Source organism: Bos mutus, chromosome 12, assembly GCF_027580195.1.
Source record: "Bos mutus isolate GX-2022 chromosome 12, NWIPB_WYAK_1.1, whole genome shotgun sequence".
Taxonomy (NCBI): Eukaryota; Metazoa; Chordata; class Mammalia; order Artiodactyla; family Bovidae; genus Bos; species Bos mutus.
Genome location: NC_091628.1, coordinates 33191334 through 33210962, shown reverse-complemented (window position 1 = coordinate 33210962; position 19629 = coordinate 33191334). Strand labels below are relative to the sequence as shown.

The 19629-nt window shown below is 47.4% G+C and overlaps 2 protein-coding genes across 2 annotated transcripts in view; both read right to left on the bottom strand.

The window, feature by feature from the left end:
- Nucleotides 1-8488: 8488 nt before the first annotated feature.
- Nucleotides 8489-14482, bottom strand: SHISA2 (shisa family member 2). Its single transcript, XM_070380502.1, has 2 exons — nt 14167-14482; nt 8489-11196 (listed from the first exon to the last, which is right to left on the bottom strand). Exons 1-2 carry the CDS (start codon nt 14480-14482, stop codon nt 10643-10645), a joined length of 870 nt encoding a protein of 289 aa, XP_070236603.1. The 3' UTR covers nt 8489-10642.
- A 377-nt stretch (nt 14483-14859) lies between these two features.
- Nucleotides 14860-19629, bottom strand: part of LOC102277904 (phospholipid-transporting ATPase IB) — a 124906-nt gene continuing 120136 nt past the window's right edge. The window contains exons 41-42 of the mRNA XM_070380822.1: nt 15762-15847; nt 14860-15642 (exon numbers count right to left, since the gene is read on the bottom strand). Of these exons, the coding sequence (XP_070236923.1) occupies nt 14860-15642; nt 15762-15847 (869 nt within the window). The remainder of the gene's footprint in view (nt 15643-15761; nt 15848-19629) is intronic.

The window sequence follows — 19629 nt, the reverse complement described above, 5'->3', positions numbered from 1 at the left end:
ATATGAAGTCAAGTGGGCCTTAGAAAGCATCACTACGAACAAAGCTAGTGGAGGTGATGGAATTCCAGTTGAGCTATTCCAAATCCTGAAAGATGATGCTGTGAAAGTGCTGCACTCAATATGCCAGCACATTTGGAAAACTCAGCAGTGGCCACAGGACTGGAAAAGGTCAGTTTTCATTCCAATCCCAAAGAAAGGCAATGCCAAAGAATGCTCAAACTACTGCACAATTGCACTCATCTCACACGCTAGTAAAGTAATGCTCAAAATTCTCCAAGCCAGGCTTCAGCAATATGTGAACCGTGAACTTCCTGATGTTCAAGCTGGTTTTAGAAAAGGCAGAGGAACCAGAGATCAAATTGCCAACATCCGCTGGATCATAGAAAAAGCAAAAGAGTTCCAGAAAAACATCTATTTCTGCTTTATTGACTATGCCAAAGCCTTTGACTGTGTGGATCACAATAAACTGTGGAAAATTCTGAAAGAGATGGGAATACCAGACCACCTGATCTGCCTCTTGAGAAATTTGTATGCAGGTCAGGAAGCAACAGTTAGAACTGGACATGGAACAACAGACTGGTTCCAAACAGGAAAAGGTGTTCGTCAAGGCTGTATATTGTCACCCTGTTTATTTAACTTCTATGCAGAGTACATCATGAGAAACGCTGGACTGGAAGAAACACAAGCTGGAATCAAGATTGTTGGGAGAAATATCAATAACCTCAGATATGCAGATGACACCACCCTTATGGCAGAAAGTGAAGAGGAACTCAAAAGCCTCTTGATGAAAGTGAAAGTGGAGAGTGAAAAAGTTGGCTTAAAGCTCAACATTCAGAAAACGAAGATCATGGCATCCGGTCCCACCACTTCATGGGAAATAGATGGGGAAACAGTGGAAACAGTGTCAGACTATTTTTCTGGGCTCCAAAATCACTACAGATGGTAACTGCAGCCATGAAATTAAAAGGCGCTTACTCCTTGGAAGGAAAGTTATGACCAACCTAGATAGCATATTCAAAAGCAGAGACATTACTTTGCCAACAAAGGTCCGTCTAGTCAAGGCTATGGGTTTTCCTGTGGTCATGTATGGATGTGAGAGTTGGACTGTGAAGAAGGCTGAGCGCCGAAGAATTGATGCTTTTGAACTGTGGTGTTGGAGAAGACTCTTGAGAGTCCCCTGGACTGCAAGGAGATCCAACCAGTCCATTCTGAAGGAGATCAGCCCTGGGATTTCTTTGGAAGGAATGATGCTAAAGCTGAAACTCCAGTACTTTGGCCACCTCATGCGAAGAGTTGACTCATTGGAAAAGACTCTGATGCTGGGAGGGATTGGGGGCAAGAGGAGAAGGGGACGACAGAGGATGAGATGGCTGGATGGCATCACCTACGTGATGGACATGAGTCTGAGTGAACTCCAGGAGTTGGTGATGGACAGGGAGGCCTGGCGTGCTGAGATTCATGGGGTTGCAAAGAGTCGGACATGACTGAGTGACTGATCTGATCTGATCTGATCTTACACAAATTTCTGTTAAAAATAACTGATGTGTTAATGACCATATCTATTATACTAAGGCAAATATATGCAAATATATCTTATACCATAGCAACTCTACTTCTGGAATTTCACCCAAAAGAACCGAGTGTTTTTGTTCACCAAAACACAAGTTTCAAAATGTTCCTAACTGCCTATTTCTAACAGCCCCAAACTGAAAATAACCTGTGTCCACCAAGAGTTTCTTCAGTTGCTAAGCTGTGTCCCACTCTTTGTGACCTCATGGACTGCAGCATGCCAGGCTCCTCTGTCCTCCACTAACTCCATCTACAGTAGAGGTGATCAATAATTACACTTACACTGCAGTCCATGAGCGGAATAGTACACAGCAGAGAAGAGAAATCAATAGCCCTATTCAACACTAGTCATAACACTGAGACACAGAAGAGTACATACTGTGTGATTCCATTTGTATGATACTCAAAACCAGGTGATGCTAATCATTGGTGGCGGGAGAGCACTTATTTTCTAAGGGTGCTATCAAGTGGATATTTTTGATTCTTGATCTGGGTGATGGTTCACTATGATGTAGATTTCAGATGTGTGTGCTTGGTTGTAATTCAGTGGGAAATTTTAATGTTTCAGTCCAAGTTCTAGACTGAACCATAACTGCTTCAAAGAGATGCCAAGTGGCAGAGTAGGAAGGCTTGGTAGGAACTACCAAATCTAGTAGAGTCACAAGGGGCAGAGAGAGCCTGGGAATTTACAAAGCAACAGCAAAGTAACGCAGGTATTCGGGGTGTTACGATGAATGGAAATGACTCCAGGGTCAGAGAAGGCCAGTTCTGCACAAGTCCACTATGCGTGCGTGCTGTCGCAGAGTCGTGTCTGACTCTTTGGGACCCCATGGACTGTAGCCAGGCTCCTCTGTCCATGGGATTCTCCAGGCAAGGATACTGGAGTGGGTTGCCATGCCCTCCTCCAGGGGATCTTCCCGACCCAGAGATCGAACCCAGGTCTCCTGCATTGCAGTTGGATTCTTTACCATCTAAGCCACCATGGAAGCCCATACAAGTACACTGCTGTTGCTGCTGCTGCTGTTAAGTCACTTCAGTCCGACTCTGTGCGACCCCATTGATGGCAGCCCACCAGGCTCCCCCGTCCCTGGGATTCTCCGGGCAAGAAAACTGGAGTGGGTTGCCATTTCCTTCTCCAATGCATGAAAGTGAAAAGTGAAAGTGAAGTTGCTCAGTCGCGTCCGACTCTTAGCGACACCATTGACTGCAGCCCACCAGGCTCCTCTGTCCGTGGGATTTTCCAGGCAAGAGTACTGGAGTGGGGTGCCATTGCCTTCTCCAGGCAACCCCAAAATACAAGAAATGTAGACTAACCTAGGTAAAACTCGTTAGTTGTTGAAACAAAAATAAGGGAAATATCCTAAGCTGGTTCTCTTATAAAGATGCATATATATACTTATGTGATGTACTTTATCAAATGAAGTATATATTTCTTTATATTGAGCAGGTTAAAAACACCTAAAAAGAAGTTAAGTTCTACGTGTATCACAGAAACCTACTGGATGCCACCAGAATTATATGATGCCAGGTCCTCCATCCCCATGCCAACCGTAGGAGGTGGGTGTTAATCCCCTTTTACAGAATTCACACCAAGGTTCAAAGACTAGCAACCCTCCTCCAAGGCCACACAGCAAGCGGCAGTGAAGTGAAGTGAAGTGAAGTCGCTCAGTTGTGTCCGACTCTTTGCGACCCCATGGACAGTAGCCTACCAGGCTCCGCCATCCATGGGATTTTCCAGGCAAGAATACTGGAGTGGGCTGCCACTTCCTTCTCCAGGGGGTCTTCCCAACCCAGGTATCGAACCTGTGTCTCCTGCATTGCAGACAGACACTTTACCGTCTGAGCCACCACGTGGCAGAAATGGGTTCAAACCTGGACCCATCTACTTCCAGCGTGGGTGGACAGAACCAACTCTGTCAAAACAGGGAAAGCTGAGCCTGGCAAACAAATTCCAGTTTCAAAATAACAGTCAAGGACCCCGGGCAGAGTCATGGATGAGACAGCTTCATATAATAAGTCATTCCGGTTCCAATTTTCCCTCTGTGCATTCTGGACACTTATGTGCACACACACGTGGCAATTTTATATACATGATACAGATGGCAATCAGTCTTCTAGAGCTGTTATGTCTACTGAGTAAATCATGTCTCGTGTAAACTATGGTTTTTCTAAATGGAAAGGCCTGCATTTCAAGATGTGTGAAATTAAGATCCCAGTTTTATGTTTAAAACTGATCTTAAAGCTGCCATTATTTTTACCCCTTTTTTATCATCTCTCATCAAAAAATTTTGACATTAATTCTAAATTTCTTGTTCTTGATTTGAATCTACGTCCTTCACTTTTTTTAAAGTTTAAATTTATTTACTTTAATTAGAGGCTAATTACTTTACAATATTGTATTGGTTTTGCCATACATCAACATGAATCCGCCATGGGTGTACACGTGTTCCCCATCCTGAACCCCCCTCCCACCTCCCTCCCCATACCATCCCTCTGGGTCATCCCAGTGCACCAGCCCCAAGCTTCTAGTATCCTGCATTGAACCTGGACTGGCAATTCATTTCTTATATGATATTATACATGTTTCAATGCCATTCTCCCAAATTATCTCCCCCTTCCCTCTCCCACAGAGTGCAAAAGACTGTTCTATACATTTGTGTCTCTTTTGCTGTCTTGCATACAGGGTTAACGTTACCATCTTTCTAAATTCCATATATATGCGTTAGTATACTGTATTGGTGTTTTTCTTCCTGGCTTACTTCACTCTGTATAATCGGCAAATACTTAGGAATATATCTACCTAAAGAAACTAAAGACCTATATATAGAAAACTATAAAACACTGGTGAAAGAAATCAAAGAGGACACTAATAGATGGAGAAATATACTATGTCCTTCACTTCTGAGTGTAAGTGTTGACGGCATTCTGAACATTTAACTGTGAAAAGTAAAATGACCATTACAGCCAACCCCCTACATTTTATCTCAAAGTACTGTGGGTTATAGTTAATATTCAAAAATACCAAACAGTCTAGACAGGAGGGACTGGTTTTCCAGGGCTTTATCATTTCATCTTTCAGTGACAAATCTGCAGGACACACGTGTGCCCAAGTAGTGCCATGATTTTCAGGAAAGGGGTTAATCATTTCTCTTCATCATCTTTCACTTGCTCACTTGAAAGGCACTTAAATCACAGTAACATTCATGTTTTCAATTAAGAAAAAATTCTCAGAAGTCCAAGAAATCTTCTATATAAGTATTTTGGAATGAATGGGCCAGTGAAAATAGTTCATCTCTGGTTCTTAAAAAAGAGAGAGAGGGCAGAAGGACGGAGTTGTCCTCCTTGCTCTACTATCTAAGAAGGGGAGGAAAAGGAGGATCAAGGTTGATGACAGGGAGTGAGGTTCTCACTCATATGCATCATTCATTCTTCCTTGCAATATATAGGCTGCTCCTCAAAAAATGCGAGGGCTCTACAAGCACACGGGCATGTGCTCGCTCAGTTGTGTCCAACTCTTTGCAACCCCGTGGACTGTACCCTCCAGGCTCCTCTGTCCATGGGATTCTCCAGGCAAGAATACTGGAGTGGGTTGCCATTTCCTCCTCTAGGGGATCTTTCTGACCCAGGGGTCTCTTGTGTTTCTTGCATTGGCGGGTGGATTCTTTACCACTGAGCCACCTGGGAAGCCCTGTATGAGCGCAAGACACGTGATCTCCCCGGTGGCCAGCTTCCAACCCACTGTCATGCTCCTGGGCCTCCCTCTGGGTTTTTTAAGTTCCTGCGGCCACCCACTCTGGGTCTGGGGATTCCTCCACAGCGTCCTCAGACACTGTGATTTTGTTCCTGTTCAAGACACGAAGGAAATAAACAAAATAGGGAAGTGATCATGTTAAAAATGTCATCCAAGCACTAACCAGGACAGACCCTGCTTAGCTTCCAAGATCAGATGAGATCAGGCACCTTCACCTTCAGGGCAGTGTATAGACTTAGAGAACGAATTTACGGTTACCGGAGGGAAGCAGGAGGAAGGGATAGTTAGGGAGTTTGAGATGGACATGTACGCACGACTACATTTAAAAGAACCAACAGGACCTACTGAATAACACAGGGAACTCTGCTCAATATCATGTAACAACCTAAATGGGAAAAGAATTTGAAAAAGAATCAATTCAGTTCAGTCACTCAGGCATGTCTGACTCTTTGCGACCCCATGGACTGCAGCATGCCAGGCCTCCCTGTCCATCACCAACTCCTGGAGTTGACTCAAACTCATGTCCATTGAGTCAGTGATGCCATCCAACCATCTCATCCTCTCTCATCCCCTTCTCCTCCCGCCTTCAATCTTCCCCAGCATCAGGGTCTTTTCAAATGAGTCAGTTCTTCTCATCAGGTGGCCGAAGTATTGGAGTTTCAGCTTCAGCATCAGTCTGAAAAAGAACAGATATATGAATATAACTGACTCACTTTGCTGTACAGCTGAAACTACCACATTATTAATCAGTTATACTCCAATATAAAATAAAAAGTTAAAAAACTGACAAAAAAATTAAATAGAATAAAAACAAAAAACTCCCAGCAAGTCCACTCAGCCATAGCTGCCGATACCTGACTCACTGGGCAGCAACCCATCAAGTCCATCAGGTGCCCGAGACACTGCCCTTCCCTCCTGATGACCGACAGGGTCAGTCTCATTTCTGAGCCCGCCTAACCCCTCTCCCCAGATCCCACCAGCACACCACTCCCTCAAGAACAGGCTAGGAGTAGACGGAGTCAAACACCCATGACTCATTCTAATGCTTCACTTTGACAGACTAGAGGAGGACCAGGCCAAGTTCCTGGGAAGTCACAGTGTTAAAGTCGATTATAAATAAACGTTATTCCTTTTACACACTCAGGAAGTTTAAGCAACTAAAAGCAAGCATCTGTGCATTAATTTAAACCACTTCAATGAATAGCTGGGCACGTGTGTGGTGGGAAGATGTTATGTAAGCAAAAGACCGCTGTGAATTTGCAGGGAAACACTGCCAGAATCTCGAGAGAAAAAGGGACGAAGGGTGATCGCTGTTATTGGGCAGGAGCCACTTGAGAGAAAGCGGTATTCCAAACTTTCTGAGCCCCACTTGTAGCTCTATTTAAACTTTTCTCCAGATGATTAGTGGTAAAGAATCCTGCTAATGCAGGAGACATGGAGTTCGAACCCTGGGATGGGAAGAACCCCTGGAGGAGGGCATGGAAATCCACTCCAGTATTTTTGCTTGGAGAATCCCATGGGCAGAGGAGCCTAGAGGGTACAGTCCATGGGGTCACAAAAAAGTCAGACGCAACTTAGTGACTAAACAACAACTTTTCTCTCACGTGCCCAGAGCTTCTGCCCCACTTGCCTCGCCAACCCCAGTCTCACCTTCGTGCATTCCTCAGGAGATGTTTTCAGAGGAAACTTAAATCCTAGTTTGTAACAAAACACAAAGAAGATACACAAAAAGTCACAGAATTCATGGACCATGACAGTTCAATCTTGAAAAAATGAGCTCAAGGTAAATTTAATAAATGAAATATGTCCTTAGTCAGGAGTCTAAGGACTTGATCAGAAGCGGAAGGCTGGCTTGAAGGTGAGCATCACAGAGTAAACACACTGGAAAAACACATTTGTCTCAATGGTCTTCTCGCCACTTTGGCTGTTGATATTCTCGTTAAAATTTAACTTTCCCAGCAGCAGATAGGAGACGGGGAGTTTCCAGGTTCTCAAGTGGATGCCAAGACCTAGTTAATTTCTTCCCTGCTGTCAAAGGATCTGACTTTCTTACAAACGGGAACCCCAAATGCCCCGAACCATCATGAACCAGCCGACGCTGAAGCTTTCCACACAGAGAATGTGCTGCAGTAGACTATTTCCTGTCTGTATGTGCTTTTTCTTTTTCCAACCGTTTACAATGTTTCTGTAGGGTACACGTTACACTTCACCGGTTCTGATTTCCTGGCAATAAGGAAGGTATACCAAAAACCAGGTGTTTGAATGTTTTTATGGCTACTTTGTCAGCTACATTTCTCCAGCTTTGACCAAAACTGAAGAGATCTGAAGTTGCTTCTAGGGATGTTGTATTTTTTTGAAAGACCAAGTAGCATTCACTAAGTGAAAAACTCATTTCCTTCATTAAAGTGCACTTTTGCTTGAGTCACGATATTGAAAAGAAGACAAAGTCAGATAGTCCCGTATAGAGAAGCAGGCACCCTCCATCTCTGTGTGTTTAGAAAAGGCTGCTGAGAACACTGCACGGGGACCCAGCACCAAGTAACGATGGACTGGACTATGTATGTGAGCCACTCAGTTGTGTTCGACTCTTTGCAACCCCCCAGGCTCCTCTGTCCATGGTGATTCTCCAGGTAAGACGAGTGGAGTGAGTTGCCATTTCCTTCTTCAGAGATCTTCCCAACCCAAGGATTGAACCCTCATCTCCTGCCCTGGCAGGTGGATTCTTTACCACTGAGCCACCTGGGAAGCCCATGGACTAGATTAGGGGTTGGGAAAGTGAAAGTTGCTCAGTTGTGTCCCAACTCTTTGTGACCCCATGGACTATATAGTCCATGGAATTCTCCAGACCAGAATACTGGAGTGGGCAGCCTTTCCCTTCTCCAGGGGATCTTCCCAACCCAGGGATTGAACCCAGGTCTCCTGCACTGCAGGCAGATTCTTCACCAGCTGAGCCACAAGGGATTGGGAAACCACAGCCTAATGGCCAAATCTGGCACACTGGATTTGTATAGCCCATGGGGTGGCACAGAGTTGGATACGACTGAAGTGACTTAGCAGGTAGCAGGGCTAATGATAGCTTTTACATTTTGAAATGGCTGGGAAAAAAATCAAATCAAAAGTAGAGTATTTTGTAACATGTGAAAATTACATAAAATTCAAATTTCAGTGTCCATCTATCAGGTTTTATTGGAACCCAGATGCGCTCATTTATGTGCCTTCTATGGCTACTTTTGTGCTATAACAGCAGAGCCGAATAGTTTGAGAGACAACAGGCAAAGGCTAAAATATTTACAATTTGGCTTTTTACAGAAAAAAAAAAAAAAGTTTGCCAATCTTTCGTCTGGGCGATCTCTGAGGCTCCTTTCACCTCCAAATTCCTAGGAATTTGACTTCCTCAGATAAGCTAGAATCCTCCGTCAAAGACAATGTACAGAACACACACTAGCCTGATAGTATAATGACTCCAGAAGAACTGTTTGTTTTGGGCTGTCAACATTTCCCAAGACACATGTAAAATGATACCCACTGACTCAGAACACACCATCACTTTCCCAGATATTAATCACCTTTAAAGGCAGGCTCTTGGTTCTAGAAAGCAGTATTTATGATTTTTAGCAATTTTACTCTATTAACAGGTTTAATAGACCATCTGAAAAATTACCAAGTAGAATGAAAATTTAAAAAAAAACAACTCCCCTAAGAATTCATCCCATAAAATATTTATTAATAAGTAAAATGATTTTCCCCTGCCTTTGGTTATTAAGAGGTTTGATGGAGTATCTTGTTGACACCAATTGCCAACAATGGTTTTACATTATTCAGTCATGAGATAACAGGTAGAGATGTATATAAGCAATCAAACAGGTAGACAGATGATTGATGACAGATAAGCACAGATACAGATATAAATATGTAAAAGACCATTATGACCATTTAATTACAAATCTTGGTTTTGCTAGCATTTGGGAATTTACTGGCATACATTTTGACTTATTTCTTATAAGTGAACAATACACAAATAAATTCACTTGAGACTCATAATTCACAACGCTGGTAATGAATACAGTGCTTGCTGAGGTCTAAGAGAGAGGAAAACAAGAACTAACTGTGGGGAAGAAAGACAATATCTACTCTGAAAAGCTCTTCTCAACTTAACATTCCCTCTTGCTTGAAAAATAAGACGTTTTGATAACGACAGTATAATAAGCCTAGGATTTGCACAGTACATCGTATTTGTGGTTTAAATTTCATCCCAAGCCTGGGATTATGGCTGAGAAACGATACTAAGTATCTTTATAAAGCATGTGAGTTTTTGTAGGGAAAATAAGAAAATGCTCTCTCAGATCTAGGCAGAAGGGCTGATGTTATAACATTTATAAGAACAGTAATTACCTGCACTCAGCACCATATGGACATGGAGATCTCAACACCAAACAGAATGAAAGCCAAGCCATACCACACGACAAAATTAAAAAGTAACCTGGAGAAGTAGCAGGTGATACAGTTTATGATTTCAACACAAAAACACTTACTTCTTCTCAGATATCAAGGTAAAGCCAGAAATTTAAAAGATACAATCAAGAAGGGGATGAATGGTTTTATTACTACACCATCCACTACTTCAAGATTAAAATAATCCCAGAGTTCTGAAATGCCATCAGTTAAGAACTATACAATTTCTTTCAGTCTTTTTTTTAACGTAGAAAATCACTTTGTAATAAGATCTCTACACAAGGTAAAAAAGCACAAAACAGACCCCCAAAAAAGCACAAAAATAGATAATATATATATCTTTTTACAACAAATTAAGATGTGCCTGGGAAATACTGAGATCAAGGACTAACGTTTGAGTCCAGTTTGGCTTCCTTTTATAAGAACTGTTGTTCTTTGCATCTCCCCTAAAACCTTAGATGCTTATTAGAAACCACCCCAGGTAATGGGGAGAGAACAGCAATTCTGATCTTGTACAAAAAAAAAAAAAAAGAAGTAATAATAACAAAATAATAAAAACACTTCATCTGTTTACAAAATTCTTTTGACAGCCATACCTCAAGGGCACTTAAAGGCTTACAGGTGTCAAGGAGCCATATCTCCAGAGACTGCTCTTTCCCATCGTGAATCAATCATAAACCAGGATAAACAAATCTAGACATGCTAATTCGGAGAAAGATGTTTTCATACAGCTTGGGGGCAAATGAAGCCATCCAACAGAACTGTGCCATAAGCAACACCGACAGGCACAGACTTCCAGGCTGGGATCCTTCCCAAGCCCACAGCGCCCGCTCACCCCTGTCAGGTCCAGGCCCCCAGCCACCCTCTGAGTTACACGGTCACCGCTGGGTACATCTTCTGTTCACTGTTAGTGTGAGGGAAAGGAGCCTGGAGCTGCCTGTAGCCCGTCTGCAGCCCATCCAGGAACGGGGGCACCGGGGTCAGGGGCACCGAGTCTGGCTGCACGGTGTACCCCACGAAGGGGGGATGGAGGTACTGCCCCTGATGGGGCACGATCTGGGTGGCCTGCTGGCAATTGAGCACAGAGAAGTTCGTGGGCATGTTCACGTACACATTGTTCATGGTGCCCTCGGGCAGGCAACAGTTGGTCTGGGACCTGGTCGGGGGTGCCCGGGCCCCCGAGTTGGCGCTGGAGCTGGAGCTGGCGGCCGTGCTGGACTGGCGGGAGGAGGAGCCCCGAGAGGTGCTGGCACTCGGGATCATGGGGATGGTCTCCACCAGGCGGGGCCCTCCCGGGGCCCGGCTCAGCTGTGGCTCCTGCTTGGGCCGGAGGCATCTGCAGCAGCAGGCAGCCACGAGGGACCCCAAGACGATGAAGGCGACAAACACTGACCCGACGATGAGGAAGGGCACGTAGATGGGGACTGAAGAAAAGAAGAAAGATATACCATGATGACTTCCTGGAAGGAAGCAGTAAAAATCGGTGATGGGCAGCAGAGGTGAATAAATGCACTGTACCAGTACCCAGAATCTCAGAACTGCGGCCGGGCTGGTGTGTGCGCTTGTCGGCAGCGCACAGCACAGGAAGCACCGTCCTTTATCCGGGGCTTAGGAAAAGGGGGTGAGGAATAGGACCTGCCTGCAGACTCGGTGGGGTGGGTTCCCAAAGCAAAGCTGTTAACGCTGACAGCTAGACTCCCCAATCGCAACACTCTTTAAGGCAGATATCCAATTTAGCAAAAATACGAGTTTTGCAGATTGAGTTTATTCTAAAATTCCTACTGTAACTGCACTGCCCACATTTCAGTCCGCCCTAAAGTTTGTGCGGTCTGCACAGAAATGAGTCGATAGTATTTCAAAGTTTTCTCTTTTCCCCAGAAAGTTATTCGCATTCCTTGCAAAATTCTTTGACCATTTTTTCGCAGGTTCTTGTTTCACAGGCAAATAGATAAAAAATCTAGGTCACATCCTAGTCACAACCATTTCCAAAAAGAGTTTGTAAGGCACAAAGGTCAAAGAAGGGTTTTAAGGGAAAAAAGCCCTCCCATACACACTTGCCAAGCTGAAGGCTGGTAACTGGGAGGTGGGCCTGCACGGGGGGGTGGGGGGGGGGGTGGGGGGGGGGCGCGGTGGGGAGGGAGCAGGGGAGCTGTCCAGACAATGCGTCAGCATGAAACAAGGTACCCAGGAGGACAAGTATCTCCAGGGGCGCTGAGAAGGGCCTAGGCAGGACCAGGTGGTGGAGGAGGAGTCACAGGCCTGGCTTAGGACACTGAATTCTGTGTGGAGAACCACAGGGAAAGCCATAGAACATACAGCAGTGGGCATCGTACCTAGCCAGTAAGATTTATTCCAGAAAATAAAACTGTCAAAATAAAAATAAACACTTTCCTAAAATCAGTAGTGAGCTCCATTTTTAGAATCATTCTACTTACAAAGATCTTGGGGGGTGCCGTGGGCCTAGCACTATGGGGTTTCAGAAGCTGGACACACGGGCTTGATGGGGACTGAGAACCAAGAGGGAAGGGTCTATGGACCCCACCCTACATGACCAAGAGCCCATGTCTTTTGAGGTGTTCCTTCCCATCTCCCTGACTATCTGATAAGACACGAGGACAAGGACTGGTCCCACTGGTCTCGGCCAGTACACGGTCCAGGAAGATGCGCAGCTCCCCAGCACCCGAGGGCAGAGACTCAAAACACCCTCTTATCCTAACTCCGCTAGGGCAGCAGCTGTTCTAACCACACTCCTCTGACAGCACTGATATTTCTGGAGTTGGTGTTTCTAGGACACAGAACCAGACAGAGCCACAGAGAAAAGATGGCTTGTCAGTAAAACATACTTTATTAAGCATGTAACCAAAGGCTGATGATGGAAGATAACATTTTCTAAATTAAGATACCAGCCTTATATGTTATTGAGAAGTAAAGGAATTAACAGTTAAGAAAAAGTACCCCAAACGTTATACTGTAACTAACTGAAAGCAGTCTAAGTCCACATAATGAGTTTTGGGGAGAAATAACTGTTCTCTTTCCAGGATTTTAATCAGAAGCCTAAATAACTATGCAGGGCAGAGAAGGCAGTGCTCCTAGAAGCCCTGGAGACTGCTTGATTAGACATGCTATCCTTCTGGACTGCAGAAGCGCAGGGTTTTTAGGAAAACAGATCCAAAAGTGTAACTCAGAAGGCATCCGCTCACACAACAGGATCGTGAGAAGCCGGCTGCCCACCGACTAGTCCGCAGTCACCGTGGCGTCTGGCAGGCCATCTACAGCCAACTCGGCAGGCCCTGGGAGCCGGGTGCCCTTGGCTCCTCCCTCCAGCTCCAGGTCTGCTCTGTGGCCACACACCCAGCTGCACTGGGCTTGCCTTCCAGGACAGCTCCTCGACTGGAGTCACCCTGCCTTCTCCTCTTTTGAGTCAAGGCAGAGATCAGGAAGGGTGGCCAACAGAAATGTGCGACCGAAGGACACCGAGAGGAGCTGCCTCTCACAAGCCCAGCCAGTTCTGGGAAGAGGGACCAGCAGAGCGGGACTCAGGCAGCTGGAACCCAGGGCGCCCAGGGTGCAAAGTCCTCTCCTTCTCAATACCTGCCAAAGAAACAGATGCCGCTCTGGGCTACCAGTGCCCTTCCACTTCCATCGGACCATTTCCTCCCTCCCCGGACACATCCTGGGTATGTCTTCGAGGTAGGAAGGGGTCTTGGAGGCTGGTAACAAGCAGAGGAAGTGGAACCTATCAAATGCTTTCAGGCGTATATTTTTCCAACTCTAACTTGGGCAATTTGAAAAACTATAATAAAAAAAAATCAAAGCCATAAAGAGCAAGCCTGGCAGCGCTCTGATGTCGCACTTGCTAGGTAAGGAGACACGGCAGGGAGAGTCGTGTCTTAGAGAGAGCTAGACTCTCCCGGGCTCTGGGGGCGCCGCGTCACCATCACCCCGGGGAAGGCCCCGGAGCTGTCTTCCCTCTGGGGAGCCCTCGAGTGCCACCCCCAGGACAGGACCCTTTCCCGGGACTTACACTCATGGAGACAGGAGACACGGGGAGGGGCACAGAGACCCCCGGGGAGGAAGAACGTGGGGCGTCTGTGGCCAACCCTGACTTGCATGTTATGATCTTGTTTGTTTCGGGACTCTCTAGCTGACTGATGGGGCAACTGAGGCCCAGGGCAGTGAACCGGTGTCCGGTTCCGCACACATTAAAGGCCGGGCCAGAGTGCAGACACCGTCCCCCGCCCACCAACCCCCGCCCCAGTCCAGACCCCAGGCCCGCAATCGTAGGCTCATAACTCCCTCCCCCTCTCCAGGCTCGCGGGGAAAGCCGGCGAGCCAGCGCCCCTTCCGCCCCTTCCGCCCCTTCCGGCTCGCCCTGCTCGGCCCAGCCCGCCTACCTGCCGAGCCGTCGGGGCCGTCTTTGTCCGCGCGGCCGGGCTCGCCGGCGCCCTGCTGGCGATCGTTGTCGCAGCCGCCCTGGTCCAGGCGCGCGTCGGCGCTGGAGCAGCAGTAGCGCAGCGCGCAGCTGCCGCAGCAGATGGTAGCATCGCCGCCGTCGAAGCGCTCGGGGCACTGGAAGCCGATGCGCCAGACGCCCTGCGCGTCCAGCCAGCCGTGGCAGTACTCGCCGCTGGCCAGCGCCCCGGCCGCCAGCAGCGCAGCCAGCAGCAGCCGCAGGAGCGAAGCGGCGTCCGGGTGGCGGCCGGCCCACATGGCACCACCCTGGGCGCGGGCGGCGCGTCTTCCGAGGGCGCAGAACCGACTCCGGCGCCCTGGTCCCCGCGGTGCCGAGGCCGGGTCCTCTTCGCCGAGTGTCCGGTCCGCGGGTCACCGCCCCCGCCGCGACGTCCAGGACCTAAGCCATGCCCTCCCTCGGCCGGCGGCGCGGTCCGAGCAGAGGCAGCCTTGGACTCGTGGACACTCGCCTACCTAGCTCTCCGAGTTACGAATCAGAGGGTCCCCGGGGCTGCCGTCGCGTAGCCCCCGGAGGCTTCAACTGCGACGGGACCCTGCCCGTGCATCCCCGAGGGGGCGATCAATCTAGCCGGACCACCAGTGGGCGTCCCCGGAGCCAGGGCGCTCCGCAGAGTTTAAGCCCCGGGGTCCCGAGTGCGTCTCTTCGCCTTTATGCCCCGCGCGGGCTGTGAGAAGAGCCCAGGAAGCCGGGCAGCGGGCGCAGGGCTCCGGGCAGCAAGTGCAGCGGTCGGCCGCGCCCAGCCTTCTGTGCTCCGAGCTCGGTCCGCATGGCTCCGGCCGCGCCGCCCGGGTAGCGCACCTCCCCACCACCCGGCCGCAGCCCCCACGATCCGCTCCGCTGCCGGACGGTCGGTCCTCCAGATGCTCGCCGGCGTCCGGGACGTAGATGAGGGCCCGGAGCGCCCCGCCGCGGTCCCGGGAGCCGGCCGGGCTGGCGGTGGCAGCGGCTGCTGCTGGGCGCGGATCCAGGCGGGCGGCTCGCCCCGCTCTCCTCCTCTGCTCTCCGGCCGCGGCCAGCTCTGTCCGGCGCTCCTTCTCCCCGGGCGGTGCGCCCTCGCGGGGGCGGGGAGAGGTGGGTAGGGGGCGCGCACAGCCGGGCGCCTCCCACGGAAGTCTTGGCCCCCCGGGGCTGCGGACGAAGCCGAGAGTAGGGACCCCGCGCGGACGCGCGCGGCTCCGACTCTGGGGCCCGGCGGCAGAGCTGCGCTCTTAAGAGGGGCGGGCGCCGCGGACGCGCATGCGCGCTGGACCACCGCCCCCTGCTCCGGCCTCCCCGGCCGCCGGCCCTTCACCTTCGGACTCCGGCAGTCGCCGGCGGTGGGCTGCCGGCTGGAAGGCGGGCGGGAGACCCGGGCCGGAGCTGACACAGTAACAGCAGTCTTGGCAATAAGGACAAACTAAACGTGTTTCTGCAGGTCTTAGGCAATCGCAGTTCGGTTTGATTCTCAAAACTTCCCAAAGAAGGATGATAACTGCGCTCCACTTGGCAGACACTGAAGTTGTCGCTCAGAATTACTGCCCCACTTAGTTCCAGGCCCCTGCTGTCCAGGCTTCGGCCAGCCACGCACGGACTGGGGGCCTCGCGGTGGGCTCGGGGCTCTCCTAGGTGGGACGGAGAATGCCTGAATGGGGCCTCCTTCCGGATGATTTGTGTCGCTTCTTATCTTTCTAAATTTGGGCTGAGCGATTTATTGGATCCAGGCAGAAAGGGCCCCCCATTTGGCCCCGGCGGTGTAGACAGCTGTGGGAGGAAGCAAACAAGGCTCCCGACAGACCCGCAGCGCGGCTTTGAGGAGGAGAAATTGATAGTTGCTGACCTGCGGAAGCCGCAGCAACAGGTGCTGATGCTATTAAAGACGCCACGATTATTTTTAAAGGATCTGGTGACCCAGCCAACAAGGTCTGCTAGTCTGCAACCTGAAATCTAGACCTCATCTGACCAGAAGAAGAACCCTGCACTGTGCTGGGCTTAGTTTCCTGATCTGTAAAGTGGAGCACAGGACCTGCAGGGGTTTTCCAGGAAGCACTAGGGGTAAGGAACCTGCCTGCCAATGCAGGAGACATAAAAGACACGGGTTCAATCCCTGGATTGGGAAGATCCCTTGGAGGAGGGCATGGCAAGTCACTCCAGTATTCTTGCCTGGAGAATCCCAGGGACAGAGGAACCTGATGGGCTACAGTCCATGGAGTCACAAAGAGTCAAAGACAACTGAACAACTTAGCATACACACACGACCTGCAGAGGTTCCTTCCAAGTCCATGACCGTGGAACACAAGGCAGTTTGATTCACAGCAAAGACACTGCTGTTCAGCACCGCCCAGCACTTGTGTCGGCTGGGTCACCTGTCCAACTCAAGTAGGGTGGCTACGCTGCCACCCACCACACAGAATCAAAGGGAAAAACCTACCCTACGCTGTGGAAACAAACATCTTACTCTTCAGTAAACCTCTCTCCAAACACTGCACTTTACTTCATTGCACTGTGGGGAGGGGTGTATTTTTAGCTTCAGAAAATTGTGCATTTAAATGCACCAGCCAGGAAGTTTTCTAAGTCAAGCAAATTAACAAAATTATAATATCAAATTATTTGTTCCACAACTACATGCTAAGTAGTCACGGTGTACTGTGCTCTGGGTTGGGTACTGGGGGTTCTCCAAAAAGCCAGACATCCTGGCCATTTCCTCCAAACAGAGCTGAAAGTCAATGGAAATTGGACAGAGACACAAAGAACTGACTAAGCAAAGACGGTATTATAAAGCTGAGTGGTGATGTCCAGAGTCAGTTTAAGCACATAACCTGGGGGCGGGGAGGTGGGTGGGAGGGTCAGAAGAATCATCAGAGCAATGGCATTAGTCCAGATGAAGCGGAGCGAAGACCGAGGTGTTAAGGTTGGGTCTTTTTCTTAGAAGATACTATGAGCAAATGTTTATTGAGTGCTTCCTCTATGCTGGACACAGGGCTGAGTTTTACCTGAGTAATCCTCACAGCAACCCCACAAAGAAGACATAATGACTTGCCCCACTTAACCGGTGAGGATAGCCCGCGCAGTCCTTACAAACAGGAAGTGACAGTTTCCTGGGCTCCAAAGCCTGCCAACCCTGCTGCTGGTCACCAGGCTCCACTGCAGAAAGCCTGGAATGAACTTCAGCGTCTACACCAATCACCAGATGGTTAGGCGGCATTGTTCTCCTATGGCACCGTAAAATAACTTGGGTGGTGTTCAAAGGCTTAATACTTTGCCTTGCTTTTTGTCTTGGGGGGAAAAATGCAAGGGAACTGTCCATTTCTTCAGACAGCACCTGTGTCATAGCTTCCTTCCACTATACATTTATCCACTTCTCCAAAACACCCACCATTTGTCAGAGTTTACTAATGAAGAAAGCACTGTTGCTCATTTTCATATGGAAATTGATTTATGACCTGGTAATACCTGAGCCTAAACACAAGAAGTTTTTCCCAAACAGTTCACAATTTAGCCCACAACCAGCAGACTTGGAAGTGCAAAGCTTTGAGCAAATTCATCCTTTTTTTTCCCACTGCAGTGTTTGTATATTCCCTAAGAGTGAAGGAATGGCCTCTCCTGTGGTTACTCAATGCGGTGGTTGACTGTCTTCGATGCTCATGGAGACTTTATATCACTTTGTTCCTCCCTCTGACTTGATTTTACTTTTTATTTGTGTATCCAGTATGTTGTACTGAAGTTTTATAAAATAAGTTGTCAGGTACTTACTGGGCATCTCTGTGAGAGGTGCTACCTGAACATAGTAAGGTGGTCGGACTCCTTCCATAAAATATTCCCTTACCATCCTTAACAGACAGCCTTAAACTATTTTACTAGTCTCTTCTGAGCAGCTGTAATTAGTTATCAAAACATGTAGGTAGTGGTAATAATAATTTATTATAATCAAAACTAAATGTCAGGCAGTCTGCCAGAGTAGATTTAAACACCGATGAAGGTGTGCCCTTCCCCCTTTTAAAAAGTTGAGTTCTATAGACACTAACTGCAGATTTTCAGTTTGTTTTATCTTTCAGTCTGTGCCTATATACAGATATATATGAATAAAATGCAATTATTTAAAAACAAACTTCTGACATATCTTCAAGAGTACAAGTACAAAGTCATAGAACTATAGAAATGCTTACTTATAACTTTGCTAACTGGACTTGATGCAACTCATATGAGGGTAGTCATATTTCATCCTTTTGTCTGGCAGTTCTAAAAATTGCAAGATCTACAGTGATTTTCTATAAATTTCAGGAAGAGCAGAAGGTTGCTACCATCTGCACACCAGTCAGCAGTCTGTTTAGGAAGAACGTCTTTCCCTGGGTTCATTCACTTCTTTCCCTCCTCTTTTATAAATGGGAGTAGTATTGAAAACTCACATTTGGTTTACCAGAATTTCTTTCAAGTTAAAGTGTTTGTGTTAACGAATGAGACCACAAACCCAAACAAATATGCTAATTTACCTTTCTTTTAATTTTGTCTTGTGGTTACCTAACCTCATCTGAAAATAAAAATGGTCATAAAACTCTGAAAAGAAATTCCTGTTGTTTTAAAAGTTTTCATCTTTCATCCTCCTGTTTTTTCCCTGTAATTAATACACTGACTTTCAGGAAAGTAATTTCCTTATTTAAAATTCTTTTCCTTCTCATCTACTATTCACTTTAAACATTTAGCATACTTCTCTTCCTGCCCCATCCTCACCCCTAACTCCACAGTTTAATGAACCATTTTTATGTTGATTTTTATGCTTACTAGTGGTATATTTTCTTTTTGAAGATATGGAGTTAAACACCAGCCAGGACTCCCAGTAATGCCAGAGTATCTAAAAGGGTGGCATAAATAAAATCAACACAACATCAAAAAGCCTGCGGCAAGTTTTTACAAAGTATATGAGAAGAGTCTAGTATCCAGAGTGTATATACAACTCAAAAACAATCCAATCAGGAAACAAGCAGAGAATTTGAATAGACATTTCTCCAAAGAAGACAGACTGACAAACGCATGAAAAGACGTTCAACATCTTCCTAACCCAGGGGTCGAAACAGCTGCCCGCATTGCAGGCAGATTCTTTACTGTCAAGAGGAAGACCAATCATTATCACAATAATACTTCGCACCTACTAGGATGGCAATAGTAGTAATACTAAAGAAAATAATAAACAGAAAATAACAAGTGTTGCAGAGAAACTGGAATCCTTGCACTTTGCTAACTAGGAATACGAACCACTGTGCGGAGCAACTTGACGGTTCCTCAAGTTACAGAATTGCTCTACGACCCCGCAATTCCACTCCTAGGTGCCCAGACCCAAAAGAGCTGGAAACTTGTGTCCATAAAAAATTGTACACATAACAGTATTTATCACTGTCAAAAAGTAGAAACA

Coding starts and splice junctions, on each gene's coding strand:
- SHISA2 (XM_070380502.1), bottom strand. CDS start 14,482: ATGTGGGCCGGCCGCCACCCGGACGCCGCTTCGCTCCTGCGGCTGCTG. Junction 11,197..14,166: donor CGGCCCCGACGGCTCGGCAG/GTAGGCGGGCTG, acceptor TCTTTTCTTCAG/TCCCCATCTACGTGCCCTTC.